The 26,486-nt window shown below is 38.1% G+C and overlaps 1 protein-coding gene across 1 annotated transcript in view; it reads right to left on the reverse strand.

Moving 5' to 3' along the window:
- SCFD2 (sec1 family domain containing 2) overlaps positions 1-26,486 on the reverse strand; it is a 205,240-nt gene that overhangs the window by 160,542 nt on the left and 18,212 nt on the right. Inside the window, exon 3 of the mRNA XM_048304627.1 lies at positions 9,560-9,687. Within this exon, the coding sequence (XP_048160584.1) occupies positions 9,560-9,687 (128 nt within the window). The remainder of the gene's footprint in view (positions 1-9,559; positions 9,688-26,486) is intronic.

Consider the following 26,486-nt stretch of genomic DNA (forward strand, 5'->3'; position numbering starts at 1 on the left):
GAGAAGGATTTTTGATCTAGCTTTACCAGAACTGACTCATAGGTATTCAAAAACCAGAAGAAGCATTTCAACTTTTTCTGGACAATTTGGTTTGTTTGGTATAAAAGTTGCATGTTTAGAGACGTTAGAAAGACTGACTTGCTACCACTACAGATTCCAGAAAATGAAGAAATAATGTTAATTGTGAAATCCATCAAAACAATACCAGTTGCCAGTATATGTGCAAAATAAATGCTATTTAAATTTTTAAGCTTTTAACTCAAAGTCATTCTCTTGATTTAAACAGCACAAAAATATTAGTAACAACATGGATTTACATTAAACCTTTGTTTCAAAACTTTACAAATGTTTATCTGCACATCAATGTTTACTCCTATTGTGAACATCATCAAAATTGTCTAGAGAAAGACCACATTAACACGGACTTTTCCTTATACTTTAATTAAGACAAAAAGACTTCATACTGAAGTTTATATATGCTTTGCCATATTACATCAAGAAATAATACAAATAATAAAATGATATATTTGCAGAACTTCTGCAAGAGCAACACTTGTGTTTACTTTTAAATTTTTAAGAATTATCTTCAATTCTAATCACAACCAGACACAGAAGGAGACTTGGCCTCACATTTATATTTCAGTCTCTTGGTTTACTTTCTAGGAAGAAAGTTGATATAAAAATAATGAAAAAATTAAAACTTTATCCAAAAAACCAGGCACACAGATAGACTAATGTCACCCCACTCCCTTCTTAAAAGTAACAGTAAGGCTTGCCACAGTCCTGCACCCACGTGCCAACTACAATTTAATCAAAGAAAACATACCACCAATATATTTCTCTGTTTCCCATCACTGCACAGGGTCCAACTGCTAACTGTTTTATAGCAGTGAAGTGCAAAGTAGATGAGGTATGAGACACAAATATGACATGTTTTACAATTTTATTAGGGCTTGAACTATTATCCGTTTTACACCACAAGAAACTATTTAGCATGCAGTACATTATTCACAGAACAATGAGAGACAGTTGAGACAAAAATACCTTTACTGACACTTTGAAAACTAACTTAACCTAGGAGCTGTTATTTTTGCAAGAATATGAAGTCACAGAATCAGAAATAAAGTTAAAAAAAAATTCAACAAGACCTTAGGGTAAAACATGGTATTTGGTACTTCAGAATGAGCTGAAATTTTTCTTTAAACTTAAATGAAGAATGAGTACTCCCAATATTACACTTCTTTTTTTAAGGTAAATTCACGCAATGCATAATTCAGTAGCCATTAAACAAGCAAACAAAAAAACCCTAACTCAAACCAACCCACAACACCCAAAATAAATTTGAAGAACACTTCATCTGCTAAACAGGAACAGCTAAAAGCCATTTACAATCACTTGCAGGGAATACCTTCCTAAAATACTGAGGGAGAAATTTTGCCTCCAAATAAACTTCTTACAACAGAGAGGCTACGGAATGCTCCACAAGAATTCTTTTTTTTATTATTATTTTAATACTATTCTGGGTAATTGCAGTTTTGGATTAAAACATCTCTGCTTACCCATTCTGCTTAAAATTTATTTTTGTTATGAGTGCACTTCACATTATCAATCTCAGTCTCCTTCTATAAATACAGCATGCTTCCTTTAAGCACAGGGCAGGACTTAACTCCCAGGACCCCTTCCAAACTCATTCTCAAAAGTTGTGGCTGTTGTTGCTGTAGGAGAAGCCAGTAGGATTGCACATTCCAAACCATTCTTTTTATCTCTGCAATTCAGATGAGGATTTGGTATTCCAAGGTACATTTTTTTCAGACAGGATGTGTAAATGACACAGATGTTCAAGCATCAATTTTTTCCTCTCTTCTCACCTCACGTGGATTTGAGTGGGTACATTTCCCAGAAAAAAAATCCTGCACTTTGAGGGTCAAATCGATACTCTGCCATTAAATATAATACAAACCAGCGAACAAATAACAGGTAGACTTGGTGTTTTCCTCAGTTCATAAAGGAACATAACCTACTGAAAGACAATTCAGTAGGCAAAGGAGGGAGGAGAGCAAGGAAAGGTAAGAGACCAAAGAAATTGGTAAGTTGTTAAAAGAAGAAAAAACAAAAACAGAAAGAAGAATTGACTGAATCAGCTGAGCAGCTACAAGACTGACAGAGCTGGATAAGAACAGCTGTCTTTTTCATTTTAGACTTTATTTCTTCCTCATGAAATATACTGTATTGCTCCAGTGGTTGAGAGTTTCTTCACGATTAAACTCATAGGCATTAAAGCATCACCAACTGTGTTTGGGCCTGGCACAGCACCTCTTTTTCAGTCCTCATGGTTTTGCCCAAATCAAACAAATGCAGTTAAAAAGAGCAAACTTAAGTAACTGCATACAAGGACTTCTTTCATTCTTAGGTATTTCCAGTGTTCGAGCAGAAGTCCAACAAGAAGGGTTAAAATTTATTATTTTCTAGCACAGTATTTCAACATTTGGGACATTGCAGTTTCCAGTTCTCTTTTCAAGTGTAGAGACAACAGTACTCACTAAGAACACATTTCATGGATGACTGTAGACACTAGCAAGCCTTTTGTTACACTCCACATGCCATTTTGCAGCAAACAAAGCCTTCTTTTTCCAGGCCTTATTTCAACTTTTTCTGTGATCATTTCATTGCAATAGTCTAACAGTGGATCTGTGACCTAGCTCCATCGAAGTTCAGGATTAAATGTGTCTGTCCAGTAGTATCAGCCATACACCCTTGCACCAGTTAATCATGTACTAGGTGGCATCTGCACAAATGCAACTGGCAGGCAGAGGGAAGTGGTTGCAAACCTCTATTTAGTACTTGGGGGACAGCATCTGGAATATGAAGTTTTGGGCTCCACAGTACAAGACAAACTAGAGTACGTTCAGAGAAGGGTCACTACAATGATTTAGGCTAGAGAAAATGATGCACAAGTAAAGGCTAAGGGAGGTGGGTCTGCTTAATCTCAAGATATGAAAGCAGCAAGGGGTGTTACTGTCTTCATGGATGTGATGAGTGACTACGGGAAGACTGAATCAGACAGCTTGGAGGTGCAGTGAGAGGACAAGAAGCCATGGTCACAAACTGCAGCATGTGAAAAATCAAACCATACATAAAGGAGAACATTTTCTCTGCAGGAGTGGTTAAGACCAGTGCAGGGTAGCCAGACAGGCTGTGGAATTGCCATTTTTGGATATATTCAAAATTCAGCTGAACAAGGTACAACATATCTAGTCTAACTCTTAATCTGTCCTTGATTTGAGCAGGAGGTTGGACTAGATGAACTCCAGAGATTCCTTCTAACCCAAGATTATGCTACAGTTCATCTCTATTTGTTGATACCACTCATTCTGTGTTACGATGGAAGCAGTCATCAAAAAGGGTAAAATTCCTGCCAGGCCTTTTCAATCAACTTCATATCATATAATTCTTTCTCTGGGATGCACTTGATAAGAAAGGATGCATATCTGTGCTCTCAAAATGAAGCTTCTGCCACTGCCTTATCTTCTTCTTTACCACCAAGTTTCTGCCATACAGTTGCCTCCACAACAACAGCTGTTTCCCAGCCCAGTAAGAACTCAATTCAATCTTCAACCTGCACGGGATTCACACCAAGAGCATAAATACTTGCTCTTCATAAATCACATGATTCTTTCAACTACAGGAACCTATATGTGCTAGACAGAAAAAGAAGGGATGGATAAATTGCAAAATATGCATATGGATGTCTCACCTCACACATAGTTACAGTTATTTTGAGGTGTGTTTGTTTTTTCCTTTCAGTAACTATTTTATGCTCTCAAGTATCTATCAAGATACTACTCTGAGTATCAGCAGGTAAGAGTGAAAAGAAAATGAACTGGCATGACATCCAGCTTAAAAGAATTATAATGATTAGTACAAAGATGGCTCCTCAGCTGGTGATGCTTCTAAACAACACTACACACTAAGGCAGTGTCACTACTGATGAAAACCAAACTTCTGCTCCTGAATATCACACCTTCTCAGCTACTTTGTCACATCTCCTGAAAAACAGAGAACTTCATTGGCAGGAATATCAGTATCCTTCATCTTTTCTGTTACACCTAATAAGTTACAGAGATTATGTGAAAAGTTTAGTTGTTTTAAGAAAAACAGCAGAAGGCAACATATTCTCTGCACATGTGGAGCTTGGAACATACCTGTCCTAAACTGTCAAACTCAAATGACTATCAAAAGATGGGATCTATTTAGTTAGTTAGGTGAACCCTCAGCAGGGTTGAAGCCCTGAACTTCAGCCTGTTGTAACAGTGCAAGGTGAAATAGCCATAATATCAGTGTCTTTCTACAGTTCTTAATGTGGTAAATACTGTTCAGAAACCACCTTCCTCAACAGTTACCAGGGAAAGGCTATCCCCACTATACTTAAAGTGCACTCCCCTGGAAATGCAAAGGCCCATACAGAAGCCTCCCAAATAGGAACATTTCCAAATTTTACAGAAACACTTCAAAGTCTTCAAAAACATTTAGCACAGAGAAGCAAAAAGCCTTCCTGCCTCCGGGGCTGAGTGATGCAATGAAACATCTGCTATATTGACCATCACTGAGGTTGGGAACATTTGCTTCAGGTCAAGACTACGTTTTTAGTTGCACTACAGGGAGAAATTGAGAACTCAGTATTGCAATAGGCTGGAAAAAAAAAATCCACTTGGCTAGAAAATCCCACACTGCAGGACTCCTGTTCCTTTTAAAGAGACAAAGAGCAGACTAATTTAAGAACTGCCTGCTCAGGATCCAGGCTGCACAATGGAAGGAATTCAGGTCTGAGAAAAGCGGCATTCCCTCATTCCCTCTCCTTGGAAAAACACCCTGAGAAGATCAGGGAGCCCCTGGAGGAGCACTGTGAGACCCACCATTAGACACTTGGGACACCTCAGGCTAAGCCAGCCCTGTGTCAGTTGAGTTGGTACAGGAAGATACTTGCTTCATGAGGATGCCTGGAGGAGAACTTTGGCTGCTGCCTCACTGATAGTGCAGCTTGCTCTCCCACACGATTTGGAGCGCAGGTAAACAGGCATCAGAGAATCATAATAAGCATCTCAAGAACCAGTCTACGATATGATGTCTTCTCTGCAAAACGAGGGGCCACAATGTCTCCAAATGCAGCTGTTATCCAGGTATCTACCACTTACTCAGAGATATTCTGCAGAATGGATTCAAATACCCTACAGACCACACTGAGCCCTGCAATGATGACCTTCCCTCTACTCCCTTGTAATGACCTCGCACTGGTATTGTCTCACTACTTGTCTCCATCACAAAATTGTCCTAATGGTTGGCCAGGGTGGCTTTTAGATACCTCAGATCAGACTTGTTTTATCTAGAAAGATATATATATATAGGTACTTACCTACTTTATTAGCTCATTATCTTGGCTTGTAGCTTTTATCCTTAAAATTTATTCCAGAAATTTATGGTATTGAATATTTTTACATTGGTCTTATAAAGAACAAATCGCATGTTAAACACTGTTGCAGTCCAATTAAACTCTTCATTAATAAGAAAATAATGCACATTTCATATGCTTTATGTTTTTAGATAAAGTATTGATCTACTGTATTGATCCTGCCCATCTTAAGCTACTGCTCTAAACTCAAAATGTTATTTCATATCATCACACTAGAATGTCATCATCTTCCTATTTCTACCCAATCAAATACTAGAGTTTAATTCAATCCATACAAACCACCCCATTTGAAAAAGTTATAGTACTCTTTTTTTACTTCACAGAGACAAAGGCTTTGCTAATTTTATAGTGAGCTTGATTTTTAAAACTGTATATGTACAGTTCAAATGGAAAGAAACCAAATGGCTTTTCTCCTGCTAACAAGGGCTTGTGTAACAGCACACTGCACTTTGTTTCTGTTACTATACCAATGTTTCGACTTTCATCAGTCTCCATGCCAGTAAAAAGACACAATAAAGGAATTCAGACTCATTCAAGGTTTACTGTGCTCTTTTCAAATAGAAGAGTAAGAGTGTTGCTAAAGCCACAAAAGCACATTTGTAGCAAAGTTTTTACCACTGCCAAATACTATGCTAATAGCAAAGCTTTCAAGGAGAGAGTCAGGGGCTGCCATGCTCAGAGGATCACTAAGATATGCATCAGACCTATGAAGAGTGGAGCAGAAAATTCAGGAATGGAAAAAGCAGCAACCTCTCTGCTGCTCCAGAGCAGCTTCATTACAGTCACTAAGGGGTGGGCAGAAGTAATCCCTTTCCAGTATTTACAATTTCACTTAAGTTTAGCACAATGCTATAAATCTTACCAAAAAGCTATTAAAACAATCCTGTCTTCCAAAGAGCTTTCCAAAAGGATATTTAATTCTTTAAATAAAATACATTTTAAATGCCAGGATTTTTATTATGCCAAAATAATTTACACCTATGTATTTACACCTACACAATAGGATATCTGACCAGAATTTGGCAAGTATTTACCAGCACTCACCTGGTTATATAACACACAAATGCAAATACCTCAGAGGAAAAATGGAACTGATGTATTTCTTAAAAAGTGTTGTCTGTTGGCTATTGGTTTTTTGAAGTGTGTGTGTGTATATAGATTGACACAGAATATTTTAATGCCTCTTTATTTAAATGACATCTAGAAAAGGAGAGCTCCACCTGTTTACATGCAAACAAATACTTCAGACATCCCCACTACCACTTCCCTTGATACAATTAAAACAATGAATATGCAAATCAAGAACAACTAAAAGCAGAGCTCCAATCTACCCAGCTCAAAAAATGCAACCATACTTGCTGTATCCTTTATTTCTCTTTCTTCTCCTTCATCAGATCTCCCCTCCTCTCTTCCTGCCAATCTCAAAGGAAGAAGATGGAGTTCCCAGTGGCCAGCAAACATTTGGAGGTGATGGAGAGAAGACGTGTACCCTTCCACAGTTTTCCTACTGTCCTTCCTTCTCAGGAGGAGGAGGACACATTCAGAAGGTATCAGAAAGCAAAAGCTTGACCTGTGTGTCCTCCCAGAACTGTCCTTGCTCCTGCCACATGCAGCCAGACAGATAAAGAGGAAAGCTGGGCATCAGGCACATCCCTTGCAGAGGAAATGTGGGCAAGCACAGGAACACCTCAGAGCAATGAGCAGCCTTTCAAAGCCCAGAAAACAACAAAATTTATTTTCCTTTCACTGAAAATACAGAAACAGGATGGGATTGAGTTTCCCATCACTGCGCAGAGATCCCATGCTGCCAGTGTCACAAGTGATGCAGTTTTTCAGGCAGGTGGCCACTGCAGGAGGGCTCAGCTACACCAAATGGAATTCAAAGCTTTGCTTTCACATGTAATTCACTCCTTATTTCCAGGGTAAAGAAAAAGCAAAAAAGAAGCAGTAAGGAAAATACTCTTACCATCTGACACAGCTGGTCTTAGTAAAGAGAGTAAGAGGAAACTTTCATGCTAGAAAAACTACCTGACATTTAATATTAGGGCCATAAAAAACTCAGAAAACACTGTAAGTGTTGAGAAAAACAATGTGCAATCCACCAAGATCTTCCAATACAGGCAGAACCTGAGGTAAAATCATAAAAACTCAAGTCTAAGCACAGATCCCAGTGAAAGCATTTCCCTTCTCTCCAGCCAGTGTTGCCTCACATCACAGCTGCAGTGGAAGGAGCCTTTCAAGAAAACACAGCAATCAGGACCAGAACAGGCCAATAAAATTTTTTGCTTCTCAGCAAACGCAGCAATTGATAAACAGCACGATTTCCAGCTTCCCTACAGAGACCGAAGATGTTCTCTAGCATGATGACCAAGCAGTGAATGCTGTATAGATGTCCATTTTAAAAAGTCATTAACAAATAGGTGTCATTGCACAATATGACATTTGGGTGTGAATTTCGGGGTTTCTGCATTTCTGCTCAATAAGAAGGTTTTTATTTTGGTGACTGTAGTGCCCCCCCTTTGTTTCTTATTTTATCACCGTTTATCATTTACAAGACTGCCTCAAACTTTACTTCACCATTTGAATTTCAACTACTAAGTTTACAACTGATTATGATTCTAGTGCAAGATAAATATTCGATTCACAGAAGAACAAAATTCTGTGAATATTACTTATGCTACATTTCAACAACAACAAAAAAAATCAGAAATTTGTTTTACCATCAGCTCCTGATGTTTCCATATAGCACTGTGTTGTGCCCACGTATGTCAGACATTCAGTAAACGTCAGCTATTGTGATTAAGAACTCAGTTACTGCAGCCTTCACAGGAAGGGGACACAGAGGAAAGGGTGGCTAATCTAATCATTCACACAAAGGAGCAAAGGTCACAGATGGATCATTACCTCTCGAAGACAAGAGGTAATTACTTCTATAACAAAGATGAATTTCAACATTAATAATAATTGTTTTTACAGTGTATGTCATAGAAAAATAGTGGGGGCTTCTTAACATTATTATGGTGAATACTCACACACATGCTGAAAGCTTAAACAAGGTTTTATTATTTACTGAACCTTCCCTCCTTCAGACAAGTTTGTAATAGCCTTTTCTCAGCTGCTCCTTCTCCATTTCTTTAAAACAGCTTACAACATTACTGTTGCAGAAATCTAGTACTTCTGATTACTAATCTATTAAATGCATGCTCTAGGTATTTGTAAAGACCATACAATATATTACAAGTTATAGCTGTTAGAAATTCGTGAGTTGGTTGTACATCTAATTCTACAACATCTTGGCAGTTTACTCTGCAGTCACAGATAAAGTCTGTTACTCTTATTCCATGAAGACCTTTCTCTCTTGATGAAAAGTTCAACAAAAAATAGACCTAAGAGTATACACAATGCAAAAAAATACTGCTGTATAGAGGCAATACCAGTTTTTATACACCTAGCAATGTATCAATTCCCACATTTTACTTAGTACGGTACATAATGAGAATGGGGTTCTAAAAGAGCTATTGAAAGTCATTATGTCTTAATCTCTTTCTCTAATATTTTGAAAAATTTAGGTTTAAAGTGTGTCCAGACATGGTTTTCAGCTTAAACTTCCCTGAGCCAGGCAGCCTTACCTGACATAAACCTCATTACCTATGTAATGTAACTAGTACCTATATAAAGTCATCATACGCAAGAGCTGTACAACTTCCAGCTGCTATTTACACTGCCTGCTTTCAGGACACAAATCCTGCTGACTTTTTTAGAAAGCCCAAATTCTCATGCTCTGTAAAATGAAGACAAGTAGCATTGCTAACCACTTACATGCCTCTAAAACCCTCCTTCTAGAACTCCAATTCTTTGTCATGGTTCTCAATATTTTTAATCTTTAAAAAAAAAAAAAAGTCTCTCACTTATATACCAGAAAGATCCTACGGTAGCCACAACAGTCACCTGAACTCTGTTGACAAGGATGGGGATGAAGCAGGAATGGGTGGGTTTTCCCCAAGAGGCTTATGTGGAAAAAGAGAAGCTGACATCATCTTCCACATTACCACTATGTAAGGGAACGTGGAACCACTATGTCACATTACTTACCCATGCTCATCTTAATAGGTAAATTTTCTCTGCTTGCAGCCTCCACAAGGTGTCTCCTGGCCTCCATCACAGCTTCCTTTTGTTTGAGGTTCATGAAGGACTCCCAGAGAGCTTTGGCAGCTGGATCACTATAAGAAAATGACACAGTTACACTAAACATTGCTTGAATAATGGAGTAAACTTAAGACAACATTTATGTTTTGAGATGAATCCTTCTACTTAGTAATCTCTCAGGTGGGCAGAATATACGCAAAAATAAAGTGATATAAAAGCTTGATTATTCTTAGCAGAACAGTTACTACAGTTTTACAGAAAAGAAGCTAGATTTTTTTTGCTACCAATTATAAAGCATTAGAATTCACATATAATAAATAAGCATGTCATTCTAAAAGTAACCACTACTGTTCAACCATGGGAATATCAGAAACCGTCCAAACTTCTTCAGTTACTAAAAAGCTATGGAAAGGATGGGGTCTAACTCCCCCATGAGAGTTTACATCCCAAAGCTGGTACTTCCAATGCTGAAGACTGTTGTTACGAATTGATGAACTACCATCACTTTGGATTTCTTGGATTCTCTGTATCTGAAACGAATAATCCATAGCAGAAAGTAACTGTCTGATTTCTGTAATTACAGATTTCATTTTTGTTGTTGTTGCTGCTAAACTTCGATTAGGCATTTGTGTCGCTCATCTGCACTCAGTTCCCTGTCATTCTTCTCTTTCCTTGAGGACACTGCATTTGTTGCTAGTGTGAATTAATTCAGTGTTCCCACACTAGCGGGAGGATAAGGTAGGAAAATCCCTTGCTTGGGGCTAAAGCCACACATTGGGATTAACTATGTTAATTTTTTTTTTAAAAATTATTTTTTGTTTTAAAGCAAAAGATTCCCTATGTTTTTTCCTCAGGAGACATTTAATGCCTAAACACATTTTGATGTCATTTACAACATGTTTATAAACATGCCAAAGCAAGCTTTGTTTCATGGAAATAGAAATCCATAATAATTCATTTGATACCCATTTCAGAGCAGCTGTTTTTATGCTCTGCTGCAACACCAGGGCTGTATTTAGCAAATCCGTGCTGTCTCCCAAACCAGGTAAGAGGATCGCCAAGTCCCATTTCTGACATCCCAGCAACCCACATCCTCTGTCAAAGCCTGAGTGGGTGGAAGGACCATGGGAAGAAGATTGAGTTACCCTTCCTCTGAACAAATCATAAATGAATAGGAAGTGCAAATTTCACCCTACTACCATGCTTTGAGGAAAAAAAAAAAAAAATCAGATGACCTAACACAGTCTTTCCATTTCTCTTTCACACATTGCAACTCAGCTTTTTTCTAGACACAGAGGCAGGAGGCAGCACCTCTCAAAAGCAGCTGGAGCACCTGCAGCAGCTCCCTCGACTCCATCACCAAGTGTGATCTGAGCACTGATGCTGCAAATTTTCATGGGCAGCAGCTCAAGGAGATTCTTCTTCACAAGAAAAACTACAGTGATATGTAACAGACAATAGTGCAAGAAATGAGAGATTTCCAAAGCAACTAGATTCTTCAATACAATAAAAAAATTTCTTTATGGGAAGGGTTGTCAAGCATTGGAAGAGGCTCCCCAGGGAAGTGGTGGAGTCACTATACCTGGCTGTCTTCAAAAATGAGCAGATCTGGCACTTTGTGATATGTTTTAGTGGGAAGGGGTTTACTCAGTCAAAGGTTGGACTTGATGATCTTGGAGGTCTTCTAATAGCTCTGATTCTATGATCCTCAGGTATGCTATTTTTACAGATTAACTACTCAGCCTACTCCCCACCCAACATCACTTTTAAATGCACTGTATTGATCCTGTTCACATCACATTGACAGGGTATGTCTCACTGTCATTTACAACTGTGCCTGAGGTTTGGATTTTATAAGGCCACTGCATTGCCTGATAACTAACTGCTTCCTGAGCATACAGGTCCGACACCAAATCTATAGAGATCAGGAATTGGACCTAGCAGGAAGCTAGGTTTAAAGATAATTTTTTCCCCTATTTGGAGGAAAAGTCAAGCTTCTTTTTAAGATTTTTAACCTGTTCTCATTCTCACAATTCTCTTCATCACCATAAATGTAAGCACAGAGTCTCACATAAACAAGACACCAGGAGCTAAGGCTTTCAAACAAAGGGAAACAAGCAACATAAGGAAACTAAAATAAAAGCCTACCAGATTTTCCACAGGTTTTTGTAGTCTCATCTTTCTCACTCCTATACTTCATGGAGATACTTAGCAAACAGTAAAGTGTGGAAAACTCATCCTAAAAGCACCTATAGAAGTCAATAAAAGAGTGTATATGACAAGGTTACACCATTTTTCTGTTATCCTTGCTTGCTGCTCGCCCTTTCCACACCATGTGTGGATTAGCCCTGTCACTTTAGAGGGCAAGGTCTTTGAAAGCAACATGTATCATCACTAGGACAAGTCCCTGTTTCAGCTGGTACTTCTACTTGTTAATAAACTGTAAAATCCTTCCAAAATAACAGACCCATTATTTTAAACTAAACAAAGAAACAAAAAATAAGAATGAGTCATACTAATGCTTTAAGAAAACAAAAAAAGGGGAGGGGTGTGGATTTGCTTTTTGCTTTGTAAACTCTTTCTTCCTCCTTTAGCCATGGTAAATTTTTCTTTAATCCCAAGGACTAAAGTTTTCAGGATCCCTGAGGGTTGCTTTAATACATCAAAAATAGCAAAAAGCAAAACAACTGTGGTACAGCCCTAAAGCAGATGAGTCAACCACACTCCTGTATGCTGCATCTCTGTGTCATCCAGAGTTTCTGCAGACATTTTTCTTCCCACTGCTTTGCAGAATACTTAGTGGTTTAGGTATCATATATATAACTATATATAAGCAGGATGAGGTCAATGTATATGAATAGCTAGCACAGTCAACTGACTAGGTCAGTCCACAGAAAACAATTTTTAAGCATAGCCATTCTTTTTTTTAATATAATAGGGGAAAAGAGCCACAAAAGTACTTGTATTTTTTCTGCTGCTAACACTTTTCCTGTTCCCCCACCATTACTCTTTCCAAGAAGGGTTTTTGCTTTGAACAACAGCCCACTCTTAACCTTCATCAGTGACAAGACAGGAATGACTGCTGGGAATGAGTCAGTAGGACACAGTACAGGGCTCTGGTGTTGCCTCTTGCCTGATCTGAGAAGTTACCACAACATTTTCCTTTTAGAGATTTCTAACACTTGGAAAATATATTATCTTATCTTACCCTTTTGGGGAGACATTTGTCTGCAACTGCCTTCCAGCTCTTGTCATGGTGCCCTTCCCCTTCTCTTTTTCCCATCTGCAGTTCCTCTGCTTTGGTGCAAATGCCCCAGTCTGGTGACACTGGTAATCAGTGATTTCTATGGAATCCAGCACCCCAACTCAAGTTTCTCCCTTGTTTTGCATTCCTTGACTTCCCAAGAACTATGTATTGATTTTACGCATTATCTAGTGAACCTCCGCACTCTGAAAGTAGTTTTCTGAAATTAAACAGTTTTTGGTTTTTTTAATATTTAATGCATTACAAAACTCTTAAAAGATACTGTCTGAATGATGATGGTTTTCTTAAGAAAAAATAAATCCTTTACAGTTACACAACAGTACAGCACAGGAACTCAAAACCCTTCAGAATAAATGTCACAAAATTAGGTAAGTATTGCAGTACACACTTCTGTGTATTTCTATTACAAAATGTTTTGCAGGGCACGGCAAGCCTGACAAAGAGAAGAGAATGCTACAGTTCTGGTGTCTCTCTGATTAATCAGTTTCACCAACAAGAGTAGAGTTTTGCTCATGGATTTGACCCTGTCCCTTCCTTTTACTGTTATAGTCATTGTACCTTATCAACCAGTTATATCAGAAAACAGAACTTAATAAAAACAAGTGCAGCAGTAACCTGGTAGAAAATTTATTAAACAAAATACCACACTAAGTCTAGAGGAAAATCTCCACTGGACACAATTATACCATTCAATTTACACAAAGCAGTCTTTGACAGACATCTCATAATTGCAAATTTCTCACTTCCCCTCATACACAATTTTTTTTAAATGAGACACTCTCTGTTCCAAAACTAATTAAAGTTTAACTGCATATAATTTGTACTTTTAAACGACAATGAAAAAGATCATAAAGAAAGAGGGAGAAATCTAGAAACCTAAAGGATGCAGCTTCCCCACTTCTGGTATTTGCATGCCAGTTTTCAAAGCTGAATCATGAAGACAGAGGGAAAAAGGACCAAATCATCAGACCCGTAGTCTGTACAAATCCTAAAATGAGACACCAGCTGGCAATAGTTCCAGGAAAAAGGTGCTGATGAGAACCCGTCAGAAAGACTGGGATGTTCCATGCTGACTAAAGCTTGATGCAGGTGCTTCAAAGCAGCTCCGATTTGCGGCCTCCAGAGGCACACTTTCTTTAATTAAAGATAGGAGAGATGGAAGAACAAAAATAAAAATCAATAATAAAACAATTAAGCCAGGACATGGCTAACTAGATGGCTTCTCAAATTTACAATATCCAAAGGAAAGACCACACAATGAAATCTGTTGTTTACTGGTAGCAAGATGCCAGGGTGAAAAAGCCAAAATCCTAACCAGAAGGGTATAGTATGGTAAGCAGATCTTTTGGTGATGGTGCACTAGCTTCAGCAATACTCACTTCTCTCATTCCCATGGAACTCCTTTCAGCAACATGTTCTGATCACGAAACTAATTTGCTTGATCTAGACATTTACAGGTTGATAATCAAATGCCTAATCTTGCATCTGTTAAAATAATTGTAAATTATTCTCTTGATCTGGTCTGGTCCAGTCCTGCAAGTACAACACTGCCAAGTTTATCTTACAGATAGAAAGTGCCCCTATCCCTGATCATCTGTAGGCTTAGTCTCAAAGCTACTAATTTTAAACAAATTTGGGGAGAACAGGGGAGGTTGGTGGCACTGGGATGTGCTATTACCAAGCTGGAGGTAGTAGTCTGGAAATAGGTGAAATCAAGCACCAGTCAATGGAGAGCAAACTCTCAGAGCAGATGCAAAACTAGAGGCAAAGACAGAAATCTGGGGGCACTTATTATCCTGAGAGGCTCCAGTGCACACCACCACGATTCACCCTTGGCTGAAATGACATGTCTCTTGCTTCATATCACCAGGACAGAAAGATATTTACTTCCCTTACTGCTTCAGATCCTGTCTGTTATTTACAAATTATTAAAATACGGTCTTCCTGGTCTCTAATGCAAGAGCAAAAGGTCAGGAAGTGATAAGCCTATACAAGAAAATATGTTCATTCAATTACTAAGTGCTCCCCATTTACCATTATGTTTTCAGATGTATGAATAGACCATTCCTAACACCCCCCAGCATTTACAGTACTAGTTTGGCAATATATTTCTTCAATCAGCATGAGTAATTAACCAATAAAAACAAATCAAACCCTCTTGTCCAAGCAGCATACCACAATCACCAAAATTATCAGCCACAAACGTAGTTTCTGGCAAGCTATTGCGAATTATTTTGATGTGATCTTATTTCCAGTCAAGGAAGATAAAAGTGACGTGTACATTATCTATGACTGGATTTTTGTCTGGACTTCTTTGCCTAACAGGACAAACTCAGGTCATCCTGTTTTCTCCTTATAAAACACTGGCATTTTTTTCAGTTACTTGTAGGCCTTGCCATGCCTCCAGGCTTACTGAAAAACAGGTCAAGAGTCTCTTCCACAACCTTTACAAAGGCCAAATTGAGAAATCAGTATCTACATAGAATTTCCTTCACAGATCTCCTGTAGCTTAAATGAAGAAAGAAAAAGATGACTTTATACAGTTTTGTTTTGATTTTAAACCTCTTGGGATCAGGTGAAAACACAGCCTACATCATAACAGCATAAACAGCAAATAACCAGGTGGAGGAGATCATAACGAGCAAGATACTAAGGAAGAAAGAATAAGCAAATGTTTTTATTTATACACCTGGCAAAGGACATGGGATTTCAAACAGCAATTCGCTGACGCAGGCTCTGAACAGGAGACAGAAAATAACTGTGAGTGGGCTTCAAAAATTAATCAACTGAAATGACAGAATTTCAGCATAACAAAGTAGTCGTGTTTATACTTTCACAGATGAAAAAAAGATCAGAAGGAAAACTGTGATAGTCTCAACATGTGACAGATTCTGTGGTTATTGTATCAGCAAAGCTTTCACCTTTCGTCTATATAGCTTTACAGCTATACAGACGCAGCTCAGCTGCGCCTGTATATTTTCACAAGAGGAAGGGAGAAGGGAAAAATTCAGTAAAGATTAAATTAGAGGGTCATTAATACCACAAAGCTGCCCAAAACTGAGTGACTGCTAAAAAAAAAAAAAAAGCATGCTGCCAAGTACTGCCTTTGCAATCCCACATTTGTTTAAAGACAACGCAACATGCACATTAAGTGCACAGCACTTAAAAAAAATGACGCCAGGTGGTCAGAAGACCATTACTATGAAGGACAAATCCATTGCTGCAATATGTCATTTGAATACTGATAAACCAAGGAGAAGCACAAGCCTGCGATAAGATGCAACGATTTGGCTTTGAGCCTGGAGCAAAGGGCCACGTATCAAGAGACACCCTCCCTCCTCCAATTGCCCTGCTGTTTTGGAGACAGCAGAGGCTGCGCCAAGGCTCCACCGGATGTACTGTGGGCTCCTGGGCGCAAGTGCCAGCCTGACAACTGTGGTGGGGACAGCCAAGTCCCTGGCTGCACCCCACCACACAGACAGCAGCCCCCAACTGGAAACAACCAACAACATCTGGAATAGCTCCCCCCGAGCAGCAGCTCCTCCCTGCCGCAGGGATTGTGTGGGCATGCTGTGGACAGTGCCGCGTGGATGAGAAGAGCTCCACACTGCCATGTTCCCAGAACACAGCTGGGCTCAGAGAATGAAGCTGCTCTTCATTTCACCCTTCTGAAAGGGACCAAACAGCTCCAATACCATGTATCTAAAATCTTCCATACAGAAACAGCTATTAGTATTTCCAGGAGTTCAGTCTCTAGCATGGCTGCAATTTGAGCACATCCCAGGCATGTGCTCTTGATGGGCTAAGCCAATGTATGCTCTTGATGGGCTAAGCCAGTGTGTTCAACTAAAGATTCAGCAATACTTTCCTCAGAGAAAAACACAAAATCCACAAAATTTTTTTTTTCAAATGAATGTATGTTGCACATCCCCAGAAGGGACTAACATTATTTATTTCTAAGAAAGCAAAATAACTTTAAGTTTTAAAGTGGTTCCTAGCAGCAGACTGTAATTGTGCTGCTGAACATTTTGTACAGTTGGCAGTCCTGCTCAGCCGAATTAAATGCACTTCAGACAGTAAAAACTTGAACTATTTTCTAATCCATCCTAACCTTAGAAAAAAAAATACAAAAAGCTAATGTCATCTTGGTATTGTGCTTGCAGAAAACTGCAGGAGCATGGACTCTGCCATAGATTAGTAAAAATTTTGCAACATGGCATAACACACAAAACCTTTTAAAAAACAATTTCTTTGCAGCCCTTCAACTTAGAACATTATTCTCACATCCCCACTTAGATGTGTGTTAAAATGCTTCCATGTATTGATTTTTACAATTAGAACATGCAAATAGTACCAAAAAAGTGCCTAACAGACAATATTCAAGAACATAAATATGTTCCTGAATAATTGAATGGTTATTTCCCAGTTTCACTGCAAGCCCTCAAGCCACTCGGTGGTGTAATCTGTCCTAGACTCAACTGTGGCTGTATACTTTGGCACTGAGTCAAAACAGAGAGGTTATTGTTTGATTTATATGCCAAGGGCCTCTTAGATAAAGGGCTAATGGCAGGCTGATAGCTTCAGCCTTTGCATATGGTGTTTATACAAACCGTTCTTCCCTCTCCCTCCTTTCTGTGTATACTCCAGGAAGGCTGTGTCCCATCAAGATCAAGTTAATTAATTAACTCATACTAGCATAATTTGATTGATAAAACAATTGATTCACTAAAGGTCACAGAAAGTGCTGTTAAAACACCAACTTTTCTGCCTCAACACAAGGTTTTGTGATTTGCATTTTTCCACACTGCAAACAGGAATTTCAAAGAAATAATCTCACTAGAAAAATAGATGAAAGAAGCTATGAAAAATTAATCTGTCAATTAAAGTGCACTGCAAAGTTCAGAAAATAATCAGTGCTTCGTGAAATATTTAAGCAAAAAATAAATCATGTCCTACAACAGAAAGGGTCACATAAACGAATTTTTTATATTGTAAGTTCTGCAAACTATTGAGCTTCCCCTAGAAGAAAACTAGAAGCCTTGCATATGTGATACAGTTTTCTATTTACTATATCCAAACTAGGAGTATTTCCTCATATATAAGTTTCGGTACTGCTCAAATATTCAGAACATAGTCCTGTATGACCAAGTTGTTATTTATTAGATGTTAGAGAACTTCATTATCAAATTATACAGTTAATAACTTTTCTGCAAGACACAAGCACCATAAATTTTTAATTTAAAAAATATAATCTAATTTTAAAAATATAGAAAAACCCATTAAAATAAGACTAAATTCTTAAGAGCCTTTTGTCATCAATTTATTTTAAAACACTTATTTTAAACAACAGACATAAAAAACAGAAGCTGTCAGGCATTTTAAAAGCAGTTCTGAAATAATATTTAAAGTGTTGCAAATAAGCTTGCAGCCAGCAAAGCTAAAGTGCTTTGAGCAAAACTGGGAGCTGCTTATCAGCTACCAGTTTTGCAATGGATTCTCCTCTGGACTACCTGAAATATCTGTGGTAATAAAAAAGGTGAGAAGCGACAGTTCCCTGTATGTTGTTCAATACCTGGGTATACATACCAAGGAAGTACAGTATTTACTGGACTAATACAGTAGATTCATTCATAGAAAGGCAAGATTTGCCACTAGAAGTCAAAAATTTCGTAATATTTTGCCTCCTCCCCTGTTTTTACTTTGGCATGGATCTCCCTGTGCCAGTAATACTGACCCAGCATGCAGAATCATGCAAACCAAACCAGAAAGCAAAGAACTTCCTTTGCCTACTCCTTGACAGCTGGGAGCGGCTGCCAGGTTGCTCCACAGGATACAGCCCACATTTTCCTTCATTACTGGTTTTGCCTACAGCTGACTCAACATGGCCATAAAAAAACCCCAACAGACAGACCACAAGGGTTACTCTTTGAAAGCTCTGGCTCACAAAAGAAGGGTATGTTGTGAAGTGCACCAGGGGAAAGTTGGTTAAAACACACCAATAAGGAGCAGTTACTCTATACAAGTTATTATAGTCAAGCTATGATATTTACCTTCATAAAGGCATACCTACAGACAGTGACACTTCAGGGCAATGCCAGTCAAGTTAACTTGAATTTTGCAATCATTTTCAGACACAGGACGATAAAACAGACTACTGATTACCATTAGGAGAACAGAAAATAAGATTCATAAGACACAACCAGTGACTAAGACCAACAGTAACAGGAACGTGTTCTTTGAATTTGTTATTGAACATCATGAGAGAATAAGTTTCTGTTCATCTTACAAAGAAGCATATGGAAGTATGAGACAGGATTTTCATGAACATAGGAGCAAGGTCTAAAATATGCTGAGAACACACAAAATCAAAAATTTATTTCAGACAGACAAAAATTGTGAGAAGAGTGATATCAAACCAGTTTTTAAACAACCTCACAATTTAAGTTGCAAAGCTGCTGTTTTGTACAAACTATGAATTACTATGTTCCAATTAAACCATGACCACTATACTTCAAACCAGGAAGAAATAATGCTCCCTGTTATCAGCAGAGCATGGGAGAACTTAAAAATAAACATTTCAGGAGGTACTTAAAACACAACCAACACAGCAACCCCAAAATGTCACACAACTTCTCTGTTTACCTACAGCTCTTTGCTTTGGGATGAATTCCTTTTCCTTAATTTACAGATAATGGAAAGTAAATCAGGCTCTTGACATTTGACATATTTGTGGTCCCACAGGTGAACTGAATTACAATAAAATTTAATAAATAATTATTAAAAGGCTGGCACAGATTCAGTTCACATGAGGAACTGATTAAAAAGAAGGGAAGCAAATCCTCCCAACAAAAGTAAATGACAACATAGATTTCTACATTTTCCCTTTTCTTTCCTTAAGTGAAAAAATAAAAGAGAAACTTAACTCTATTTGGCTCATTCATATATCTACTTTACAGATGGCCGTACTTATAAATTAAAATATGTACACAAGTCTGATGAGTGTGGTCAACCACCATCTGAAGCACGTTCGTCTCTTGCCAAACCCACCATCTTCAGTTTTATCAAACATTTCCTCAATCCCAGCATCATGTAAACTTGTAAGGACAAGCATTTTAATCACAGTCTTGTTTCATGTGGATCTAAATATAGACGTATTTGTGTACGCACACACACACATATATATATGCTGTGATACACATACAGTAAGTTTTTTGGCTTCAGAAAGCCAAAAAGTTTAACATATACACTTAAGCATCTATGACACAAAACAACTTTACTTGCTAATAACCACACACATGAGACAATGCAGCTGTGCATGAATGATGTTATTAAAAAGTAATGCCACTCCACTCATTGCTGCTTCCAATATCAAAGAACAATAGTATAAACCAATGACACCAGTCTGCATTACACCAAGATAGCAGAAAAATAATCCCTGCGCTGTATTTTACCATAAGTCAGCACAAATGCACGCATGCACACGTACACACAAAGTACCTGAAAATTGGTTTAGAAATCCTCTTATTCTATTCCATTTATATAGACTAGTAACACAGAATTTCTGTTTCAGCTTAATATTAGAACACTTACTAAGTGAAAAATTTCTTGTAAAATATCCAGATCTATTTTTTATGTAGAATTTCATATACATATATATTTGTCAAATGATATGGTCACAATAATCCTCGAGATAGACAGCATTTCTACAATGTTTCAGCTGATTATAGATGGCCAATACAGCACTTTCCTGTGTTAAAAAATAAAACTACACAGTCCAACAAACAGCTTGGAGAGCTATGGGTTCTCATCCCTTTTGAGTTCTGTTTATTCTAGCTATTCCCAAGATCATTAATATCCACTTGAACCTGTAAACTTGAAGGTCAACAAAAGGTGAAACATAAGGAAACAATATAATAGGGAATATTCAACTAGATTATATATTGTGAAACATTAGGGCAGTTTTCTTAAACTACACTTCTAAATGTTTTTTTTTTCCTTAGTAGTAGAAAAGATAGGAAGGTAAATTCCATATTAAACCAGAGTTTCATTTGGAGGATTTACAGAATGACTAGCAATTCCTTTTGGTTAGTAATTTTAAAATTTACTAGTTCTGTCTTTCTAGAAAATGCTATGCAATCAGAACAAAATGAGTAGAAAAATAGTTATCAAACAGTCCAGAGATGGAATAAAAATACATGCCCAAAATTGTAAAATTGTATAAATATCTTACCACTGTCACAAGCAACATGAACCCTCTAACCCTCTAATTCTGCATTGATTGTTGTTGTTAAGCTACAGCAGTGACATGTTATGTTACATGTATAAGCTTGTGACCAGCAGCATCGAGAAAGTACAAAAGCTTTACAAATGTAACACCTCTCAAGATCAAGAGGGATCTGCTTGTGTACTAAACATCACACAAAATCTCTGCAATTCCTGGACTACCTTTCCTCTCATAGCTATCTTTCTGCAAATGACATATGTCAACTGTTGTAAGGTATTTGAACCTTGATAGTGTGCCCCAGCCAAACCATTTTTAGTTATTTTTACCAGAGCCCTCAGAGTGGGACCAGGCTGGAATTACCCTCACTGGCTTCACCTGGCCTTTACATCTTCAGCTGCAGCACATCAGCCCGAAGAGGGTTTTAAGCTCCAGTCTGTAGGCTTGAGGGAAAAGGAGGGACAGGCTTATATCTGCTTCCTGTCTGTTGCTGTCTTGTTGTTTGGATTTCCTGGACTAACTTGGCTGCTGATTGCTGGATGGGTTTTGTTGCTGTCATCATCTCAATGCTGCTTGCCTGCACCAGGAGCCCTGGCTGTTAGAGCCCTCAGGAATTCATCAAGGACTGAAAGGTAAACTGTGCTAAAATGAAAAAAAATTGAGAAAGAAGAAGCTGAAAAACTAAATACCAAGACAGCAAGGAATAGATAAAAAATGACTGTGCTGCACTTGATTAAAACCAATTGTATTATCAGGAACGTGCATGCAGAGCTCATGGACAAAACAGAGAAACCAATCAAGCAATGTGAGATCTCATGCACAGCAGTTGCAAAATATATATGTACTATATTATGTAAAAGTTGTAAAATGTATAGGTAGAGTAATATGCATATGTATAAGTTGTATAAGATAAGCAAGTAAAATGCATAAGTACTGTGTTAGGTAGAAGTTGTAAAAGGTATAAGTAGTGTGGTATGTGGAAGTTATAAGTTATAGAATGTATAAGTAAGTGAACTGTATAAGTATGGGTAAGTAGGTAGAATGTATAAGCAAAGTGTATAAGTAGGGTATGATGTTAAAGCTGTGAGATGTGTGAGTGGAGTGTATTTTAAACAATAAGAAGCTTCTGCGTAATCATATTGATTCGTTGATCAGAAGGCATGAGTTCCTGCAGTCAACACTAACAAAGCTACACATGCAGATAAACCAGATCATCTCTATTTGTGACATCAGAATACAGATATAAATTGTCATGCCCTACATGTGCTGTGGAATCTCAATGCAGTACATCAAATTTGTAAAATAAACTAAACAGAAGAGGATGATATTGCAGGGAGAAACTGCTTGGATTAGGACTCTTCATCTTCTCCAAACTACCCTGTGAAAAGGAGAAATAGTGCTTAATTCCATGAAGCCTTGTTGCCTGCAAATTACAAAACTACTGAATTTAGGTTACTGACTGGTACACCACGGCTCACTTTGGAAAATTCTGATTTAACTATAACACTGTCACGCACACACGCTGGAAGCCATGTAAGCAAGCTAACAGCGTTCCAACTTTATATGGCAGCTGATACTGCTACAAGATAATTTCTGTATCAGCTACTAAATGTTTTGGTAGAAAGAAAATTCCTCTAAACAAGTAAGGCTGCTCCAATGAACTACTAGAAGAAGCAACAGCACCAGTGTGAACTGGCTGGTGAAGGACCAGGTCCAACCTAAATAAATTCCTCAAGCCAGCTCTACTCACAGTCTACAAAACTAACTACCAGTGATGTTTCACACCACTGCATGACTACTGTCCAAACTGCAATGTTTCTTTGTTGTCATGCTCATTCTGGAAGATGTTATATCTGAGGCAAATCTTGAGGAAACAAAGGCACATTTGGGAAGGTAAAGAGTGTAGGAAAAGGAATCCATACAGAGCTGTCACTGCTCGCCAGGCTGAAGCATGAGTGGAAGGGAAGCATTAGTCACGCAAACAGCCTGAAACAGAAGCCGTGCCTGGAAATTGTATCAACAAGAAACAGATCGTTGTCCTAGCCTGAAGTCCTTTTATGACAGTTCAAGACTTCAAGAACCTCTGAGGCCTATAATCTTGCATGATTATTACCCTGCAACCAAATGCCTCTGATTGTCTTAAAATATGTAAATTTCAGTGTCTCTCTTTCACAAGTTGGATTATCTCAAAAACTCTACTGAAAGTTAAGTATATCAAGAAAAGAGGGATTTTATTAATCTTTTTCTAAGGCTTATTCTTTTTGATCTACAGCAACTGTACTTAACAAACACAAGGTTGGATCATTTTAACCCTCTCTGCTGACAGCCTAAGCAGAGGGAGCTAGCAGTCTACTTTTGAAAGTAATGGAGAACAAACAAGACGCATCTCAGGAAAGCAGGGCTGGTTTTGACAGATGCCAGCTGATCTTTAGGTCTTACTAATCCTTGAAGTCCTAAATCCCACTAAGCTCCATCTTGTATACAGACATGATTCTGTACATGTTCTGTGCAAAGAGAAAAGCAGATTAACTATCCACTGGGCAAAGTGGATAGCTCTAAGATGTGGTCAGGACACCTCAAAACAGTTTAACTCTATCCTTCCTCTAACCCGCAGCTATTCCTTTTTAAAATTATGTTATTTAAAAATACATAATACATACTGTTAGTATTTTTATCTATTAACAAGCCGGTAAGGTTCTCTCCCTTCTGCAATAGCTTCATAGCACTCATGTCTGCAGAAGAGCCTTTATTACATGCAACACAACATTTAGCTACCTAAAACTTTTCCATTATTCAGTAGTAATAAAGAGGCTCTTAAACAATTACGGTGACACTGGGGCACTCTGTGGATAACGATGCAGCATACTTGAACTTGGAAAAACAAGTTTCAGTTCCCACCAAATACATGGTAGTGTTGTCACTTCCTGACAGGTATTCAGCACTAAGCTTCTCTGTATTGACTCAGCATGGGATGAGGTCTAGGAGTGCTCCTTCCTATTCTTCTCTTGCACTCCCACCCCTACAGCCATAATACATTCCTTGGAAGTCTTCAAAGATTTCTCAAAAGTGTCTCCTGTAGAAAGAATAGAAAGGTAAGATGTGTAGCCTCAAATAGCATGTAGATTCATTGTCAAGTAGAGTTAAAAACCAACCAAACAAAAACCCAACAAAGAAACAAAATTCAAAAGGTTATTCCAGCTGTCCATCACCATTCAAAAGCAGAAGCAACACCTGATCTTTAGACCCCAGAGCAACAATTAAATGCAGACTGGTCCAAATAAACAACCAAGCACACCACAGCAACTGGAGGACTGCCAGAAACAAAACAACTGATATCCAGATGAACACTGAGGCCAGTTTGCTTCCTTCAAGACAAATTAAAAAAAAAAAAAATCACTGAAAAGTGAAATTCTTTTTGTCAGAAGTAGAATTGCTTATTGTGACCTGATCCACCTTGTTTTGCAATTAGCAGATCTGGATATATACTACTTCACAAGATAAAGGGAAGGATTGATGCTGAAAGGCTTCCCAGATGTATCACAAGCCTCTTACCCTCTTGCCCACTGTAATAAAAACAGACCATCATTCCAGCATTACCCTAAAATTCACTCTCCCTCCTCTAACAGTGGCCAAACGCTGCAGGGGTGAAGGAAAATAAGTGCATACAAATAATTTCTTAAAACTCTCTAATACTCATAACCATCACTTAACCCCATCTGAATTTCAACTGGCTGCCTTTTAGTCCAACAAAATGTTTCAGCAAAATGTTTCATTCCTACAAGCTGCAGGACAGCTTATGCAGAATGCCAGACTGAGTTACTGCATGAATCAAGTTAATTGAAAGCTTCTGAGTAGGATTTTATGCACTACAAGGTACAGCAAAATTCTTGGCAAGCAGCTCTTTAGAATGTGTATATTAAAGAGTTACTTGTCAGGGATTTTAATTTCAGTTTTGGACAAAGCAATGAATTATACTAAATATAAAGTCTGATCCTTACAACAAATGTATTGCTTGAGAATATTACATCTAACACAATGGGTTACTTTAGAGCATTCTGCTCTGCATTTTAAAGCTATTGCATAAGGTTATTTTAATAAAAATTATTCCAGGGAAAGAGCAGTTAGTAATGAGGTGCTGACAATTGAATCTACATTTAGGGATTGCACTGGAGTGCCAAGTCCACTTTTACAGATGCGCGGGGTAGCTATCCAGTAGATGTCCTTGAGGCATGTAAGACCAATATATTTTGGGTCGTGTTTGGCAGCAGAGATAGATGAGACAAGTGAAAACATTTACCAAGAACACATCTGAAGTGTGTTTTTCTTATTAGAGAAATGTAAGAAAATAAACCCAGATACCATGGAATGCCAGGAATTCCTTCTTCTCAATGTTTTTGATTTACAAGGCCACTTTTTGGTAGTCTCCTTTGACCTCCCTCCCTCATTTGCTTGCCTAAAGCCTGGAGTCATCAATGCAACCTCTTGACTAAGCCATTTTGAGGGCTTAACATACAAAAATACATCTTCATAATAGATGGAAAGACAACTCTTTCGGTAAATGACTGTTACCACAAAAATCACTGCTTAGTAAGTTTTACAGTATAACTCGTTAAAAAAGTCAAAGATACTCTTTTTATGAGTTGAGAACAAGTATTCAAGTAGATACTTTGAGATCCAAAACAAATAGTAAAAAAAAAAAAATCTGAAGCAGTCTTTACATCTTAAAGATGAGATGTTTGGACATGCAGGGCCAGATTCTTCGCTAGCATGTTGGTGCAACTTAGATCAAGTCGAGGGCTGGGTCCTGCATATCTTCATTATTCCCCCCTCTTACTTCAAAGTAGCATATTTGTCATAGTTTCAATGCAAACCTAGAGCCCTAGCTTCCTCAGATCTCATGCAAACCTAATATGGACAATTCTAGCCTTCAAAACCAAACTGACAGCTATTCAGAAAGAATAAAGCTCCAGCCTCAGGCTTTCATTTTCATAACCATTTCCATACCTTGGTTGATCTGTCATAGAGAAACAGATAAGGACTTCTATCTACATTGCATATATTTACCCTGTGTTCTGGGTATCTTCTCTCAACCCCTTCCTGATACACTTCTACCTGCCATAGAATGAGTGATGAGAGCAGAATTTAGTCGCAATCCAAAATATCTGGATTTTTGGTTGTTTTTTATAGTCATTCGATATTAACTTTGCATCCTCCTCCTAAAAAGGGCTTCTATAATCAGTGTGTTTGGTGCCGTCTAATTCCCTCCTCCTCCACATACCCTCCTCACCACCAAACCAAGCGTACCATTGAGGGCATTTTCTGACCTGTCAAAGAAAGTCTGAAGCCACGACACATTCCCACCATTAATAAGAACTGCAGCTTTTTCT

The sequence above is a fragment of the Corvus hawaiiensis genome, chromosome 5, assembly GCF_020740725.1.
Source record: "Corvus hawaiiensis isolate bCorHaw1 chromosome 5, bCorHaw1.pri.cur, whole genome shotgun sequence".
NCBI classification, from domain to species: domain Eukaryota; kingdom Metazoa; phylum Chordata; class Aves; order Passeriformes; family Corvidae; genus Corvus; species Corvus hawaiiensis.